The sequence below is a fragment of the Heteronotia binoei genome, chromosome 15 (genome assembly GCF_032191835.1).
Source record: "Heteronotia binoei isolate CCM8104 ecotype False Entrance Well chromosome 15, APGP_CSIRO_Hbin_v1, whole genome shotgun sequence".
Lineage (NCBI taxonomy): Eukaryota > Metazoa > Chordata > Lepidosauria > Squamata > Gekkonidae > Heteronotia > Heteronotia binoei.
Window position 1 is genome coordinate 23,479,652 of NC_083237.1, and position 18,412 is coordinate 23,498,063.

The following is an 18,412-nucleotide window of genomic DNA, read 5'->3' on the forward strand; positions in this document are numbered from 1 at the left end:
AAGTTTCTAGGAATACTGGATGGGCCTGTGCGTAACAAGATGGCTGCTTCTCTAATTCTTACACATTTGTGCTGGCTTCCTTTCCTCTCTCCTCCTCTTTCTCCTTGCCTCTGTTGTCTCCATCTGTGTGCTCCTGTTTTGCATGGTTCAGGAATGGAAGAAGACATGGGATGGATGGATGGATGGATGGATGGATGGATGGATGGATGGATGGATGGAGTGTAGTCATGCTGGCTCCCAGCTCCAAAGATGGAAATTTCGGTGCCAGGGGTAAATTGGCAGCCAAATGCCACCTTCACTGGAACACTGGGGAAGGAAATAGATTTGGGGGGAGGGGAAATGAGGGGGAGGGAGTCAGAAGGTGGGGGGACAGAGGGAATAAGAACACAGGGAAGGTAAACAAAAGAAGGAAAAGTTTACTACCTAGCAAAAAAAACCATTCAGGGGAACATTTCACACATGCCCCAATTCACCCTCCCCACATTTGATCACTTCCTGAATCTGGAGCATGTGAGAGAAAGTCATTAGGTAAAACAGTGTTGGGGTTGGTAAAGCAAGGATGAGTGAGAAAGCTTGAGGAATATGCCAATATACCTCTCTTTCTAAGGTTGCCATCTCTGGGTTGGAAAATTCCTGGAGATTGGGGGGTTAGGGTTCTCAGTTCCAGGTTGGGTGGAGCCTGAGAAGAGCAGGGTTTGGGGAGGGGACAGCCTTCCATGAGGTATCATGCCATGGCGTCCACCTTCCAAAGCAGCCATTTTCTCCAGGTGAACTGATCTCTGTCACCTGGAGATCAGTTGTAATCTCAGGAGATCTCCAGCCACCACCTGGAGACTGGCAATCCTAATTATGGCAACAAATGGGGTGGAGCTTGGGGAGGGCAGAATTATTCAGCAAGAACGTGATGCCATAAAGTTCACCTTCTGAAGCTACCATTTTCTCTATGAGAACCAATCTCTGTGGTTTGGATATCAGCTGTAATTCTGGGAGAATCCCAGGCCTTACCTGGAGATTGGCAAGCACTTGCATCTAGAATGAAGGAGGAACGGAGAGTGGGAAAGAGTTTTGAGGAGGCGCTGGTGGGCATGAAGATGGTCTGGAACTAGGCTTCCCAATCCCCAGTTCCCAGCGGGGGATCCCCTGGTTTTACAGGCTTCCCCCCTCCCCCAGCCAGCTGGCCGGCGGGGGATCTAAGTGGGTATCTAAGTTTCTAGGAATACTGGATGGGCCTGTGGGGGAAGCACCACCCCCACAGCCATTATGCACCTCCATGAACAATTCCCATAAGGAATGATGGGGAATTGATCCGTGGGTATTGGAGCTCTGGGGGGGCTGTTTTTTGAGGTGGAGGTGCCAAATTTTCAGTATAGCATCTAGTGCCTCTTCCCAAAATACCCCCCAAGTTTCAAAAGTATTGGACCAGGGGGTCCAATTCTACGAGCTCCAAAAGAAGGTGCCCCTATCCTTCATTATTTTCTATGGAAGGAAGGCATTTTAAAAGGTGTGCTGTCCCTTTAAATGTGATGGGCAGAAATCCCTTGGAGTTCAATTCTGCTTGTCACACCCTTGTTCCTGGCTCCACCCTCAAAGTCTCCTGGCCCCACCCCCAAAGTCCTCAGATATTTCTTGAATTGGACTTGGCAACCCTATCTGGAACACGGGATTAGATGTGGCTGGTATTTCTAGGCCCACTTATCCCAAAGCACTGTAATGTGTATTATTTGGATATGAAGTGACAAGGATGGTGGGGTGGGGTGGGGATTTGTTGTCCTTGAGGAGAAAGGAGCCCGTGAGAAGAGACACAACACAGCAAAAGAAGGAGATGTGGATGTTTCAAGATGCTGCCTCTATCCTCCGAGTGAAAATGCAAGAAATCTGGAGAGGGTTGCCAGGTCTGTGTTGGGGGTAGATCTGGGAGAGTGTGGGGTTTGGGAAGGGGAGGGGCCTCAGTATGGTACAATGCCATAGGGTAAAGCCTTCAGAGCAGCCATTTTCTCCAGGGGGGCTGATCTCTGCCAGCTGGAGATCAGTTGTAAAAGTGAGAGATCTCTTGGCTCCACCTAATGGACTCGGGGTGTCTCTGTGAGGAAAAGAAGAGTTGACTTCCTTGTGGAAGGCAAAGCATGGGACAGGATTTTCTCAAGTGACAGTAATAGTAATTTCTTCTGAGTGTGTTAGTTTTGTCCTTCATTCCCACACACAACATTGTGCATTCCCAAATACTATGCTAGTGGAAGGCATGGATAAAATCTCGGCGGATGGCCACCCATGTGCCACAAGGCTTTGCTCAGCTCCCAGGTCTGTCTGAAAAAGAGCAGTTGGGACTGACATATGGGTAGCCATTTTAGAACAGCTGTGAAGATTTTTCTTATATAAGAAGCTCTTTCTATTTTGAGGGATTGGAGGCAGTAATTTAAAATGGGGCTGATTAACTAGAGATCGGCATCCTTCCCAGTGTGGGAAGGGGGTTCCCAATGTAGTGCCTGGGCATCATGGTGCTTGCCAACACCTTTCCTGGTGCCCACCAAGTATATTTAGAAAGTGTGAGGGGTAGGGTTGCCAAGTCCAATTCAAGAAATATCTGGGGACTTTGGGGGTGGAGCCAGGAGACATTAGGGGTGGAGCCAGGAGCAAGGGTGTGACGAGCATAATTGAACTCCAAGGGAGTTCTGCCCATCACATTTAAAGGGACAGCACACCTTTTAGAATGCCTTCCTTCCATAGAAAATAATGAAGGATAGGGGCACCTTCTTTTGGAGCTCGTAGAATTGGACCCCCTGGTCCAATACTTTTGAAACTTGAGGGGTATTTTGGGGAGAGGCACTAGATGCTATACTGAAAATTTGGCGCCTCTACCTCAAAAAACAGCCCCCCCAGAGCCCCTGACAGCCGCGGATCAATTCCCCATCATTCCCTATGGGAATCGTTCCTGAAGGTGCATAATGGCTATGGGGGTGGAGCTTCCCCCGCCGGCCAGCTGGCTGGGGGAGGGAGGAAGCCTGTAAAACCAGGGGATCCCCCGCTGGGACCTGGGGATTGGGAAGCCTAGTGAGGGGGCTTCTTTCAAACAAGGCTTCTGACTGGCCACTGGAGATTTGATTGGCTGTGCAGATTTTTTAAAAAATTGCTTTAACAGCATCTGCCACCACAGCACAAGGATCATCACTGTGGGTAACCTACGGCACTTTGTGGTTGGCTCTACTTCCTGTGGCAGCCATTTTGTGGCTGCACCCCACTACTCTATTTTAGAATTCCAAAGGAGTCCGCAGGTTTAGAAAGGTTGGGAACCCAGCCCTGGTCTATGCTGTCTACCGCCTGAGCACATACTGTTATAAAACAATAATAATCAGGATTTTTTTAGTCACATGCCTGTGTCTCACACTGATTCAGTTCTCTGCAGTGGTTCTGAGATATTGCTTTAAACAATGTTTTAAATTAGTAAAATAAGCGTTGTTCAGGATTAAATGTGACTCAGGGCCAAAACTAGGGTTACCACCCTCCAAGTTAGGGTGTCAGGACCCCTCATCACCGGATTGGTGGAGGGATTTTGGGAGTGTTCTGGGATGGGCAGGAATGTCACGCAGGGGACTCTCTGGTTTTGGGGCAAACTCTTTGGTTAAATTGATCTTAAAGCATAGAGTTTATGCAAAAACCAGAGCAACCCCTCTGTGATGTCCCCAACCCAATGATGTAACGTCTTGGTACTGTCATTGTGTTGGGGACATCACATGGCTACGTCCCTGTTTAGGGGAGAAGTATTCCCTGCTGGCCAGCTGATCTGCAGTGAGGAGAAGCTCCTAAAACCAGGGGATCAGCTGGGGGCACCTACCAAGTATTACAGTTGATCTCTGAGTCCAGACAACTGAGATCAATTGGAGAAAATGGCTGTTTTGGAGGGTGGACTCTATGGCATAATACCCTGCTGAGGTCTAGGGTTGCCAGGTAAAATTAGCTTCTACCATAGAGTTTTGCCCAAAAGCCAAGAGCGTCAGCCCTGATGTCCCTATGTCACTTCCAGACCACGTAGGCATGTTGTGTTAATTTGAGGCGTTCCTCCCTTTTTTGGGTGGTGGTGGTAATTTCCCCCACTGGCCATCAGGGAGAGGTGGGGGCTGAAAGCAGGAGACACCCACCCCCACTGGGGTCTGGCATCTCTACCGAGGTCCCTCGCTTCCCATATCCCACCCTCCCCAAGCCCCAGCCCCAAAATCACCAGGTATTTTCTGATCCAGAGTTGGCAACCCTACCCAAAATGGACAAGATGTTGAGAAAGCCTCAGTCTACCTAGTATCTTAAAAGGGTAAATAGCTACATTGGTTAGGATGGAGAACGGCATGAACAGAAGGGATTCCACCTTTCCTCTCCTCTCTGATTTCACCAACTGAAACTCTGTCCCCATTCCCAACCCTGGAATTAGTGTTGAGAAGGAAAAAAGAAACATGCATCCACTCCTTGGCACCCCGCCCATGGCTAACAAAGTGTTTAGGAGGGTGTCAACAAATGAAACTCTGTAACACTACAAATTCCTCTCCCAAAGTCCATCAGGGCCTCATATGGTAGCCTTTTACACACTCCAGGGGATCCATTCACAGATCTCCCAGCATCCCCTCTGCTTTGGCCCTCACCATTGCCTGACATAACATGTGCTCAATATTCAGTCTACATACATGGAAATGCATGGCCGTAGATTTTGGGAGAAAGAGCAACCATTTATCCTGTAGGGTCCCTACATCCCATCATTCCTTGTACTTTCTGGTAAAAGGGCTGCAAACTACAGTTTGGGACATTCCTGGAGATCTGAGGGTGCAGCCTGAGAAGTGTGGGGTTTGGGGAGGGGAAAAACCTCAGAGGAGTATAATACTATAGATCCCACCCTCTAAAGGAGGCACTTTCTGCAGAGGACCTGATCTCTATAGTCTAGAAATCTGATGTAAGTTCTGGAGGATCTCCAGACCTACATGGAGGTTGGCAACCCTTTCTCATAAGTTCTTCTCTGAATGCATATCATCAATTACAAATGTTAGCTTTAAGAGCAAAATGATAAATCACTGGGGTGGGTGGGTGTTCATTTTGATTTATCTTTGCTAAAATAGACCTGAAGTATGAGTGGGCAAGAATGCAAATAATTGGGGGGGGGGGGGGGCGTTTCAAGCAAGACTTTGAAATTCCCATCCACTTTAGATTTCTTGGATACTCACATCCAAAGTTGATGGCGCAAGAGGCCACAATGATGAGCACACCTCCAACTAGTGCAACAACGCTCAGCAGTTTCGCTACCCTTCCTAGGCGCCGCGCCCCGTCGATGTCTCCTTGCTGGAAACTGTTCCTTGACTGACAAGAAAGTAAAGCAGACAGAGCAGAAGCACAAGGTCATCGATCCAATATCCTTAAGGTGGGAAGCAACTTATTATTTTTTTAGGAGGAATAAGGCAAACATTTAACAGAACAAATGCACACATACTCTAGAACACCCAGAAGAAAACCGGTTACGCTGAGATTGTACATCACACTGTGGACCTAACTACATGTTTCATTTTTCACAGATTGTGCCTAGGCTTTCCACTGAAGATGGCAGCCATGAGTTCCTCGCTGGGGAACATTTTGGAACATGACCTGGGCAGGCAGGCAGAAAGGGGGTCAGCCACCTCATCCTGCACTGCTTTCCTGACCATAAATGGCTTGTTTGCCCCCACTGGGACTAGGCTTGCCAATCCCCAGGTCCCAGCGGGGGTTCTTCCACTTTCCCAGACTCCTTCCCACCCCCAGTCAGCTGGGCGGGGGGGGGGGGGGAGCCCCGCCCCCACAGCCACCATGTGACTTTCCACCTCTGGAGGCTTCAGTCTCCAATTGGAAAGGCTTCCTCTTGGGATGGTGTGTCTGTGTTACTTTGAAGAAGCTGGCAGCAACTCATGAGTAAAGATGCCAATCCCTCGCTTCAGAGTCACCAGAAATGGGGTGGAGGGGGTGGAGGGAGGGAAATGTCTGCTGGGCACTTCATTATTCCCTATGTGGAGATCGATTCTCATAGGGTATAATGGGGAATTGATCTGGAGGTATCGGGGGCACTGAGGGGGCTGTTTTTTGAGGTAGAGGCACCAAATTTTCAGTATAGCATCTAGTGCCTCTCCCCAAAATACCCCCCAAGTTTCAAAACGATTGGACCAGGGGGTCCAATTCTATGAGCCCCAAAAGAAGGTGCCCCTATCCTTCATTATTTCCTATGGAAGGAAGGCATTTAAAAAAGTGTGCTGTCCCTTTAAATGTGATGGCCAGAACTCCCTTGGAGTTCAATTATGCTTGAAACACACTTGCTCCTAGCTCCGCCCCAATGTCTCCTGGCTCCACCCTCAAAGTCTCCTGGCTCCACCCCCAAAGTTCCCAAATATTTCTTGAATTGGACTTGGCAACCCTAACTGGGACAATTCGTACCCCACGAGCACATGTGTAGCCCACCACACAGCAAACAGCAGCCCCTGGGACCTTTTCAGGTTGGGGAAACAATGCAGGGTAGGGAGACTCATGCTGATTCTGCCTGCATGCCACAATCATGATCTAAACCCAGCCCCATGCACTTGGGAATTGAGATTCCAGCAGAAAACTTGCAGCTGATACCTGACAGAAAGGATGTGTGGAAAATGTAATGCATAGTTAGATCCTTGGTGTTAGATCCATAGTTAGATCCTTGGGAGCACCTAAGCCTATACAGAGCAGAGTTGTGGGCTAGATATGAGATTGCAGGGAGGTCTTAAAAGAGTTTCTAAACAAAGAGCAAATAAACAAATATTATGGCTGAAAGGGCTCCTTGCTAGACATGCCCCAAAATGCGCCCTCTGTTATTGGAGGCCGAACCTGGCAAACGTATCTCTATAATAGCGTTGCCAGGTCTGTGTTGGAAAACACCTGGAGACTTTGCGGGGTGGATTCAGGAGAGGATGGGGTTTGGGATGGGGAGGGGAGGGGTCTCAGCATGGAACAATGCCAGAGTCCACCATCCGAAGCAGCCATTTTCTCCAGGGGCGCTGATCTCTGCCAGTTGGAGATCAGTCATAAAAGCAGGAGATCTGCTTCCTCAGGAGGTGGTGGGCTCTCCTTCCTTGGAGATTTTTAAACAGAGGCTAGATGGCCATCTGACATCCATGAGGATCCTGTGAATTTAGGGGGAGGTATTTGTGAGTTTCCTGCATTGTGCAGGGGGTTGAACTAGATGACCCTGGAGTAGGGTTGACAATCCCCAGGTGGGGGCAGGGGATCCCCCAGTTTGGAGACCCTCCTCCCGCTTCAGGGTCGTCAGAAAGCGGGGGAAGGGGGGGAAATTTCTGCTGGGAACTCTATTATTCCCTATGGAGATTTATTCCCATAGAAAATCATGGAGAATTAGTCTGTGGATATCCGGGGCTCTGGGGGGGCTGTTTTTTTGGGTAGAGGCACCAAATTTTCAGTATAGCATCTAGTGCCTCTCCCCAAAATACCCCCCCAAGTTTCAGAAAGATTGGAACAGGGGGTCCAGTTCTAAGAGCCCCAAAAGAAGGTGCCCCTATCCTTCATTATTTCCTATGGAAGGAAGGAATTGAAAAGGTGCGCCGTCCCTTTAAATGTGATGGCCAGAACTCCCTTGGAGTTCATTTATGCTTGTCACACCCTTGCTCCTGGCTCCGCCCCAATGTCTCCTGGCTCCACCCCCAAAGTCCCCAGATATTTCTTGAATTAGACTTGGCAACCCTACCCTGGAGGTCTCTTCCAACTCTATGATTCTATGACCTCCAGGCCCCACGAGGAGGCTGGCAACCCAAGTTGGGGAGGGAAGGAAACAGAACAGTGATGCAGGGAGTTTTTTTTGGTAGCAGGAACTCCTTTGCATATTAGGCCACACACCCCTGATGTAGCCAATCCTCCTGGAGCTTCCAGTAGGCCCTGCACTAAGAGCCCTGTAAGCTGTTGGAGGATTGGCTACATCAAGGGTGTGTGGCCTAATATGCAAAGGAGTTCCTGTTACACAAAAAAGCCCTGGCATAAGTCACACGGTGCAAGGATCAGGAGTAAACCAGGAAGTGAAAATGGCCCTGGAGCAAGTCAAGCTACTGGCTCCCATGATGCTCCAAGCAGTCTTCTAGCAGTGACCCACTGGGAAATTTCCCTGTAAGTTCACTGGCCAATCCACTGCTTGTGGGCAGGTGGCAGTGCTCCCCCCCCTCTCCCAGGGTGACCCACTCATCTTCCCCAGCCCTCTCCCCGGCCCCTTCCGCTCACCATGACAGAGTACACGAAGGCAACGATGTTGATAGGCCAGATAGGGCAGAAGCAGGAGAGGGCCGCAATGAATATGTAGTCTCTGGGCTTCTCCCCAGCCTCCCCAGCTGCAGAGCCTGCTGCTGAGGGCTGCCGGCTCAGGCTGGCCCGTGGAGATCCCGCCGCTCCCGCCAGCTTGACCTGGGAGCCGGACAGGCTGCTCCGCCCGGCAGCCCGCGGCCCACCATTGATGCTGTTCTGGGGCTTCAGGTCATTCAGCGAGGCCGATTTGGAACGAGCAGGGGGGCTGGTGGGGGGCAGCGGGGTGCTCCCCAACTCCTCGGCTGAGCCAGCCCTCATCCCCACCGGATCCCCGTTCTCCTGGGGTCCCTCCACGGTCTGCTCCTCGATTGTCACTGTCACCATCACGGGCGATTCCGGGGCCTTTGGAGCTGGGGGGCTCTGTGGGGGCGGGGGTGAGGGCTGTGGAGGCTGCTCCTGCTGCTTCTCCGGCTCCCCTTGGGGCTGCGCCTCTCCTTGCTGTTCTTGTTCTGGGGGGGCCTCCTTTGTTTCGGCGTCGTCCGACATGGCAGGCAGCTATCTAGATCAGAAAAGAAGGGTGTGGGTGGGTGATGTGTGGAGAATCGCCAGCTTTTCATGCCCAAACTGAGGGCTTGAACATTACCAGTTTAGAATGCTAAGGCTGAGTCTGGGAATAACTGAAGCCATAAGCAACAGAGAAGAAGACCACAGATTTATACCCTGCTCTTCTCTCTGAATCAGAGTCTCACAGCGGCTTACAATCTCCTTTATCTTCTTCCCCCACAACAGACACCCTGTGAGGTAGTTGGGGCAGTCACCTAGGATGCCACCTGGCCTAGGGGGCACCACTGGGTGACCCTCTCAGACACATTACTCTGACTCCTGACCACTATCACCTTGTCTTCTCCCATCACCAAGCTGCCCTCAACAAAGCCAAGCCACCCACCTCTCTCCAATGTCCGACTTGGTCTCCCACCTCATCCTATTCCACCACCCTCTTTCCTGATGTGGCCAGCAAGCACTTATTCTCACAATTTTTTTTATAACATATCACATTTAAAAAAAAATTAAAATTAAAAATCAGTAAATTAAAAATGTGAACAGTTTCAAGTTTGATGCTCTTCATTTTCTCCATATTCCTTAATAGGGGGGGGGGCGCTAGTGGGTGATTCGCCTAGGGTGCCAGAAAGCCTAGCACCGGCCCTGATTCCAGCAGTGCAAGTGGAGAAGTGGGGAATCAAGCCCAGTTCTTCCAGGGAAGAGTCCGTGCACTTAACTACTACACCAAACTGGCTTTCTTAAGAGTGCCTCTGAGCAGGTGCAGAATGTCTTTGCCTCATCACTAACCATCCACCTAGCGCTAAAACACCCAGTCACCTAGCATTTGGGGAGATTCCCCCCCCCCGGGCAATCTTCCAAAAAGTAACTGCTAATCTATACACACCTTGACCTGGATAGCCCAAGCTAGCCTGATCTCCTTCGATCTCAAAAACTAATCAGGGTCAGCCCTGGCTAGTATTTGGATGGGAGACTTCCAAGGAATATCAGGGTTGTGACACAGAGCCAGGCAATGGCAAACCACCTCTGAACATCTCTTGTCTTAAAACCCTCTGGGGTTGTCATAAGTCAGCTGTGACTTAATGGGAAAAAGCCATATACACTCACATTCCGAAACATGAAGGATGAACATTGAAAATATTCAATGAAAAAAGGATGAAAAATATATAGAAGGAACTGCATTCCTGTGTGTTCCTGCTCAAAAAAGGCCTTGCTAGTTTCTCCATTGAAATTACTCTGAAGCTGCCTTATACTGAATCAGACCCTTGGTCCATCAAAGTCTACTCAGACTGGCAGCGGATCTCCAGGGTCACAAGCTGAGGTTTTTTACGCCTATTTGCCTGGACCCTTTTATTTGTTTGTTTGTTTGTTTTACTTACTTTTGATTTCTATCCCGCCCATTCCAAACAGACTCAGGGCGGCTAACAATCATAGTTGGAGATGCCGGGGATTGAACCTGGGACCTTCTGCTTACCAAGCAGATGCTCTACCACTGAGCCACCGTCCTTCCCCTGATGTTTTCAAACATTGCTCCTCGAATTTGACATAGTGGGATACTCATTGAGTTTTAAATCCTGTCAAAATACTTGAAGGCAATAATATGCCTCAAACAGGGGTGTCATTTCAGATTTCAGTAGCAGGAGGGAGAGACAAGATTTGGCAAGGTCCAAAGACCCCCGCCCCTTTGTAGTGTATTTTAAGTGCATTTGTTGCAATTCTTTATACTCACCCAACAGTTACTATAGCAATGTTATAGATTCCATTTTTATCGCACCCTTCCTTCAAGCTACTCAGGACCTGCTGGCCAAATCTAGATGCGTGAGATCTCTGCAGATCTTTGCCTGGATTGTGCACATTCCTTATCGGAACCTTTATCTGAACTAAAGGCAGGGCTTTTTTTTAGCAGGAACGCAGTTCTGGCTGGCTTGGTGTCAGGGGTGTGTGGCCTAATATGCAAATGAGCTTCTGCTGGCAGCCAAAGACTTAACTGTTCACAAAGTCATTAGGATATTACAGAGGGACTAAGTTTAGTGGTAAACATTTGGGGCTCCTGAGAGCCGTGAAAATAATAGGGCATGAAACTGGCACATGTTACAAGAAGCAAACCCAGATACGCTCAAGAAGGAACTGCAACCAATGATGGCTCCACAACAAAGGTGCTGACATGATACATGTGTTGTCACAAGGCTGTCCCAGTTACTTATTTGCTGTTCCTATTTTTTTTAAGCCATCCAACCAGGGCTTTTTTTGGTAGAAAAAGCCCAGCAGGAACTCATTTGCATATTAGGCCACACCCCCAGCATCACCATTGTTTCACACAGGTTTTTAAGAATAAGCTCAGCAAGAATCATTTGCATATTAGGCCACACCTGCTGACACAAAGCCAGCCAGAACTGCATTCCTGCTTTTAAAAAGCCCTGCATCCAACTATAACAATTGATTCTGATTTAAAGATCTCCGCGCCCAGGGGCCTCTGTCCTGCAAGGGAATCAGTGCTTTTCCCTAGTCCAAAGCCTGGTTTTAGTGTTAACTTCTTCAAGGTTCGGGTGCCTCCTTGGGGCACTGACAATTAAGAAACAGGGGGCAACTGCCCCACAAAACAAGCATTGGAGCAACCTGAATAATACACTGCTGCCCCCCTCCCCCGGCTTTGGGGACTATGCTCTGCAAGGCAACACAGGTTGTTCCTTGGACCAAGGTCTGGCTTTGAAGCTCTTGGTACCAACACCAGGGAACTGGAAACCAACTTCAGCCTGGTTTACAAACATATGGCTGTTGCATTTGCACACTTAGTTGTACGCTTTTAAGTTTACACCTAAAAATACAATGTGAAAAGTCCTGCATTACAAGCCACTTGGGCTGCTATTTTTAATGAAATCCTATCATGTGCTTGGACTGGACTCTGCAGGGCAGTTAGCTGTGCAATACTAAAATAGACTCTCATCAGATAGAGAATGGTTAACTGCAAAGCAGTGTTGGGTACATCAAGGCCCTAGAGGAGAGACACACTTTGCTCTGAAGCAGCCACTGCAACAAACATCCTGAATCAGAAATGACAAGGAAAGCTCACACCTTATCCCAGGAGAGAGGTTGCACGAGCCGTTTTATTTTAAAAAGCTACTAGCTGTTATGTGCCAACTGATTTTTTTGCTATAGTGAAACTGCCAAAACTGAAGCAGGTTCTTGCCACACAGAAAGCCAATGTGTGCAAAACTGAGCTGCAGGGGAAATGGCAGGTTGTCAGAGTTCCCTCCAAGCTGAGTTAGTGTGAGCTAACTTACAGTTTTTTAGCCTCCAGCTCACACATTTTTGTCTTAGCTCAGGAAAAATGGCCCCAGAGCAAACTAATTTATGCAGTAGCTCATGAAGTATAATTTTTGTTCACAAGACTCCACAGCTTAGAGGGAGTATTGTAGGTTGGTACTGGAGATGAACTGGCAGAGACTGACCAAGAGAGAGATCTTGGGGTCGTGGTAGATAACTCACTGAAAATGTCAAGACAGTGTGCGTTTGCAATAAAAAAGGCCAACGCCATGCTGGGAATTATTAGGAAGGGAATTGAAAACAAATCAGCCAGTATCATAATGCCCCTGTATAAATCGATGGTGCGGTCTCATTTGGAGTACTGTGTGCAGTTCTGGTCGCCGCACCTCAAAAAGGATATTATAGCATTGGAGAAAGTCCAGAGAAGGGCAACTAGAATGATTAAAGGGCTGGAGCACTTTCCCTATGAAGAAAGGTTGAAACGCTTGGGACTCTTTAGCTTGGAGAAACGTCGACTGCGGGGTGACATGATAGAGGTTTACAAGATAATGCATGGGATGGAGAAAGTAGAGAAAGAAGTACTTTTCTCCCTTTCTCACAATACAAGAATTTGTGGGCATTCGATGAAATTGCTGAGCAGACAGGTTAAAACGGATAAAAGGAAGTACTTCTTCACCCAAAGGGTGATTAACATGTGGAATTCACTGCCACAGGAGGTGGTGGCGGCCACAAGTATAGCCACCTTCAAGAAGGGTTTAGATAAATATATAGAGCACAGGTCCATCAGTGGCTATTAGCCACAGTGTATGTGTGTATATAAATTTTTTTGCCACTGTGTGACACAGAGTGTTGGACTTGATGGGCCGTTGGCCTGATCCAACATGGCTTCTCTTATGTTCTTATGTGCCAGGGTGTGTGTGTGTGTGTGAGCCATGTTAAGTATTCAGAAACTCAATTACTTTAAAGATGAGAAAATAAACCCATGCAGGTACCATTATTTTTGTAAGATCCCTTACTTGATTTATTTAACAAAGCTTGGAGTGCAGTGGCATCTTTAAGACCAACAAGTTTAATTCTGAAGAAGTTTTACTTCTGAAGAAGTCTGCATGCACACAAAAGCTTATACCAGGAACAAGACCAGGTGCCGCTGGATTCAAACTTTGTTCTGCTCCTTCAGACCAACATGGCTACACACCTGAATAAACAGATTTAACTTTGTTTGGTCTAGTTACCATTACTCAATTAAATCCCTATCCACCAATTTTTCTCTAATATAGTATTATCATGGGGATGGACCAAGAAAGTCCTTGGCACAGTCCCGGACTTCTCCAGCTAAGGGGATCAAGTAGCGGGGGATACAAAAGTATCTCTGCCTGAAACCGTGGGAAGCTGCTGCCAGTCAGAGTAAACAATACTGGCTGAGATGGACCAACAGTCTGATTTGGGGTAGGGCAACTACATGTGTTCTCTGAGAGAAATCCAGCTGTGGACCAACCGTCCTTAGCATTGCCTCCTGTCCCCTTCCCCATTACTATAGTTCAGGGGTGGCCAAACTGTGGCTCAGGAGCCACATGTGGCTCTTTAACACATACTATGTGGCTCTTGAAGCCCCCACTGCCCCGTCAGCTGGCTTGTAGAAGAAATTTATCTCTTTAAATCACTTCACCAAGCCAAGCCAGCTGGCAGCTTGCAGAATGCATTTAAAGTTAAGGTTGCTTTCCTTCCACCTCTCCCTCCCCTTCTATTTGCTCGCCTGCCTGCTTTCCTGTCTTGCAGCTCTCAGACACCTGACATTTATTCTATGTGGCTCTTACATTAAGCAAGTTTGGCCATCCCTGGAATAGTTCTTAAACAGCAAGGGGAGATGCTTCCTCCCCACTGACAGGGTTGGCCTTTCTGCTGAACAATGAAGACTCTTGGCCCAGACAGAATGATATCTGTAAGCACTGCAGAAGCAGCACGGGAAACATGAACAGGGCTGAACTCCGGGAAACAAAGGCAGAAGATGGCAAAAGTTTCATTCAGAGGATGGAAATGATTGGTCCAGAACTGGATACGGAAGGAAAAAACCAATGAAGTACAGAAGACAAGAACCTAGACTTTCCATAGGGCATCAAATAACCAAGAGACTGTGTTAAGCATGCTGTGTTAAGCATGAGCTGGAACTCATTTGCATCTTAGGCCACACCCTTTGATAGCACCATTGTTTCACACAGGGCTTTTTTGTACAAAAGGCCCAGCTGGAACACTTTTGCATAACCCAAGCCAGCCGGAACTGCATTCCTGTGTGTTCCTGTTCAAAAAAGGCCCTGCTAGTTTCTCCATTGAAATTACTCAGAAATAAATTCCACTGGTTTCAGTGGGACACACTCCCTGGCAAATTTGCAGGATTGCAGCCAAGAGAACTTAACTGATCCCCAGAGCACTGTCCCCTTAAACTTATGCACAATCCACTGGGAAGGTTCTCATGCACAAGCTCCAATTAAATGAATGGGAATTCTGCAAGAGCAGAGCTCTCCTACCAACAGAGGGAAGTGTGGAGCTCTTCTGGCAAAGGCAACAAAACTGAAATGGCAGCTGCCCTCAGTTTCTCAGCCTTCCTCTCTCCTGGGGGCAGTCTACTTTAGAGCTATTAGCACTCAAACCAGAACAGTGAACAGCAAAGGTCCCCTTTGCAGGGCAGAGTCCCTGAGTCTGGGCATGTGTGGTTGGTGGTGGTTCAAAGCTTATTGTGAGGGTGCAGAGCTTTTGAAGTATCATCCGTATTTGAGGTTGGATTTGCAAATAAGGGCCTGGGAGGTGGGAACCAGCTTCAGCCTTGTGTGTAGGCACAGGTCGGTTAGAGAACCATCTGTCAAAGCTGTAGGAGGTGGCCTTGGGTTCTTCCCTCACAGTCACCAGTCTTATACAACTTGAGGTGTGTGATGATGTGTTTTTGTGTGTAGAAAGGGTGGCAGGGACTGCCTGTTTTGTTTGCAGCATTTGAAGTTATATGCCAGTTCCAGCTCCTGTGCTCCTGCTTTCTGACTAACCCACAACGTGACTTGCGCACTGACAAGCTGCCACCGTGAATGTGATGCTGGCACACAGACACCACAACAGATTTTCTCCCTGACTGACACAGCCAGCTCGAATACTGTGATGAACTCATCAGCAAATAACACACCTCAGTGTGCACCTGACATGCCATTGTTCAGCAGATGTGCAAAGAAGACTGACCTGCAGAATGATGCTCATCTTGTGTGAGTTTGATACATCATGTTGCAAGGGACTCGTGGTGACCCCAGCAAGGGGCTTTTAAGGCAAGCAAGAAGGTGAGGTGGCTTACCATTGCCTCCCCCTGCAGAGCCTTCCACGTACCAACCCCGCTTAGCTTCTGAGATATGATGAGATGGGCTATACCAGGGGTGGCCAAACTGGCTTGGGAGCCACATGTGGCTCTTTCACACACATTGCGTGGCTCTTGAAGACCCCATCTACCAGCTTGGAAAAAGCATTTATCTCTTTAAATCACTTTGCCAAGCCAGTTGGCAGCTTGGTGAATGCATTTAAAGTTGCTTTCTTTCCACCTCTCCTGTCTGTCTGTCTGTCTGTCTGTCTGTCTGTCTATCTATCTATCTATCTATCTATCTATCTATCTATCTATCTATCTATCTATCTATCTATCTATCTATCTATCTATCTATCTATCATCTTCCTGCCTACCTACCTGCCTGCCTACATCTGACATACATGTCTTGTGGCTCTCAAACATCTGACATTCATTCTGTGTGGCTCTTATGTTAAGCTAGTTTGGCCACCCCTGAGCTATATCATGCTGCTTTCCCTTCACAATGGTGACATCAGGGGGTGCACCCTAATATACAAGAGTTCTTGCTGGGCTTTTTCTACAAAAATGCCCTGTATACACACAAACAAGCACATATGGTAAATATATATTAACATGTGAATTATTCATAGCATTCTAACATGGATAGTTAATGTATGAAAACTCCCCACCTTCTGGATGCTGCTTCTCGCACGCCTCCCTTCACACATGCTTGCGCGCACAACATGGTGTTCGCCAGATGGTAGAACTGACCCCAACAATAAATCCTTCTACTCACTCCTCCAATTATGCTGGCTGGCCTCTGCCTAGCATCTCATCCCAGTTACAGGAAATTGAGGACCAGCGGACTGATTGTGAGGGGAGGGGCAGGCCATGCTGTCAGTCACAGTGGACAAAAACGACCAATGGTCTGAGTCAATATAAAGCTGTTGTGTGTGTCCATGTGACTGACAGCATACTCAGAACTGTAACTTGCACATGTGTTTAGAGGGGAACATTATTTCCTCACTTTATTAATTCATATACCACTGACGTAATCCTAGCAAACACAACTATCCAAGCACTCTTATAAGTGCAAAGTTACTCCCCTTCTAAGCCCATTGATTTCAACAGACTTAGAAAGGGAATTATTGGGTTTCTGATAGCACTGCAAGCGTTGCTGAAGTGGCATTATATTGTCGGAATGTTTTCTCCCATAAGACTCCCCAGTTTTTTTTGCCATGGAGTCATTCTATATTCTCTACCCCTCAGGCAACCACCGCAAGATGCTCTGGCTGGAAGACAAGCCATTGCCTCTTGGGAGGTGTGAGGACGGCTGATCTGATCATCTTTTTGACAGATGCTTTTTGCAAAGGTGAGACGCATTCTTGAACAGAAAGAGCATTTCTCAAGCAAGTAAGTTTTACATAAGCTGCCAATGGAGAGAAGCGTATCTGGAATGCATTAGAGCTGTACATTACAGCAGCAGAGCTTGGTCTCTGCGAGAGAAACCACTCCGAATGGTTGTCGTGTGAGAACCTGCCCTGCACCACACAGATACACCAAGGGGTAAAAATATACTAGACGGACAGACAGTGGCTCAGTCCCTTTCTGGGTACAATTCCAACTGACTGCCCCTCCCTGGTTTCATGCCCACTTACCTGCTCCATCTTGCCACCCCCCCCCCGCCCATGTGCCACAGAAATCCCTCCTCCCTCCCCCTTTCCAGTGAGGGCTGCCTCCCCCTCCTCACCCATCTCCCTCCCCCCGAGCTGCTTCCCTCCCCTGGGCGCCTCCATCCCGGTGCCCATCCCTGGCTTCACACCCCACCTCCCCCACAAGCCCCTCTGCCGCCCTCCCCTTGACTCCTCCGCTGCCCCTTTCCAGTGGGGCAGCCCCACGAGCGCCCCCCGGAGTCTCTCTCTCGCCCCAGCCCCAAACTATCTCAACTTGCCCCGCGCTCTCTCCTGCCTTCCACACCCATTCCCGGCTTCTGCGCAGCCAACCTGCCTCTGCTCTGCTCGCCCACCTCCCCGGCCTCGGTGCCCAGCCCCTGCTGCTTCGAGAGGAATCCCCCCAGCCCACCGTTCACCTGCACACCCACAGCAGCCCCCATCGCTTTTGTCTCCCCACCCCAGCGTGCAGGAAGAGGCGGCTCGACGCCCTCCGCGCTCCACCCGCTGGTCCCCACTGCCCGGAGAGCTGCTGCCTTCCGCACCCCTCCCCGCCTCACCCCCCCGGCTCACTGTGGTCCCCTCGGTCTCCCCCGCCCGCTTGCCGCAGCACCGTTATCCTCCTCCTCGACAGATGGCTCCGGCTGCCCTACAAGGCGGCTCTCCTGCTCCTACCTGGGCTCCAGTTGGCAGAAGGGGGTGGGGTGGCCAAATGGCTGGCAAGACTGGTGCCCCCCCCCCCGCCGTACAGCTCACACCCCTCCCTCTCGCTGCCGTAGCCCTCCTGCCCTCCCCTATGCGAAGGGAGGAACTGATGGCAGGATGCAGCTTCGCCCCCCCCAACCCCCCCCCCCCCTCTTACTTGCTCACTCGGCGGCTTTGTCTGCAAAGCCGCCCCTTCCCCTCCCTTTGCACTGGCGCGCGTCAAATGGTCTCATCGACCCCGCTTCTTCAAAGCAAGTGCGGGGCGGAGGGGAGTTGTGGTTTGGGTTGGTGAAGCATCAGCTGATCTGGCGGGGGCAAGACATTAGTAGAGACGGGGTTGGTCCTGAAGGCGTCCCACTATCCTGCATCCCCCCCACCCTTGGCAATTGACGAAAACTTCACATCAGCAAGCCACAAGTGCAGCAAGCATCCAAGGACCAAAGCGTCCCAGTGCCCAGCACCAATCCCCTGGGATCACTGAGGAATGCAAGGCTATCAGGAGACATGGCAGGGGGCAGGGGAAGACTGCAAGGTACAGAGATAGAGGGGATTCCCAGACTGAGCAGAGGGAGGGGAATTCATTGTACCGCCTGTCCAGCTGAGCTCAGCAAGCTGGCACCTCCACCGCAGATTTTCT

The 18,412-nt window shown here is 49.3% G+C and overlaps 1 protein-coding gene across 2 annotated transcripts; it reads right to left on the bottom strand.

Annotated features, from left to right (window-relative positions):
• Positions 1-3: 3 nt before the first annotated feature.
• On the bottom strand, positions 4-18,054 carry PRRT2 (proline rich transmembrane protein 2). 2 transcript variants are annotated; one of them, XM_060256533.1, is made up of 4 exons: positions 17,644-17,698; positions 8,248-8,827; positions 5,199-5,331; positions 4-306 (listed from the first exon to the last, which is right to left on the bottom strand). In XM_060256533.1, the coding sequence occupies exons 2-4, from the start codon at positions 8,812-8,814 to the stop codon at positions 296-298; spliced, it is 711 nt and encodes a 236-aa protein (XP_060112516.1). In that variant the 5' UTR covers positions 8,815-8,827; positions 17,644-17,698; the 3' UTR covers positions 4-295. The 2 variants fall into 2 exon arrangements, with proteins under 2 accessions (XP_060112516.1, XP_060112515.1); XM_060256532.1 differs by lacking the exon at positions 17,644-17,698 and adding an exon at positions 17,933-18,054 and having other exon boundaries at positions 5-306.
• Positions 18,055-18,412: the final 358 nt, after the last annotated feature.

Bases quoted from the DNA above. Each gene is read 5' to 3' on its own strand.
- PRRT2 (XM_060256533.1), bottom strand. From the start codon at position 8,814: ATGTCGGACGACGCCGAAACAAAGGAGGCCCCCCCAGAACAAGAACAG. The intron at 5,332-8,247 runs GTGAGCGGAAGG...CTTTCTTGTCAG, and splicing joins CCTTCGTGTACTCTGTCATG to TCAAGGAACAGTTTCCAGCA.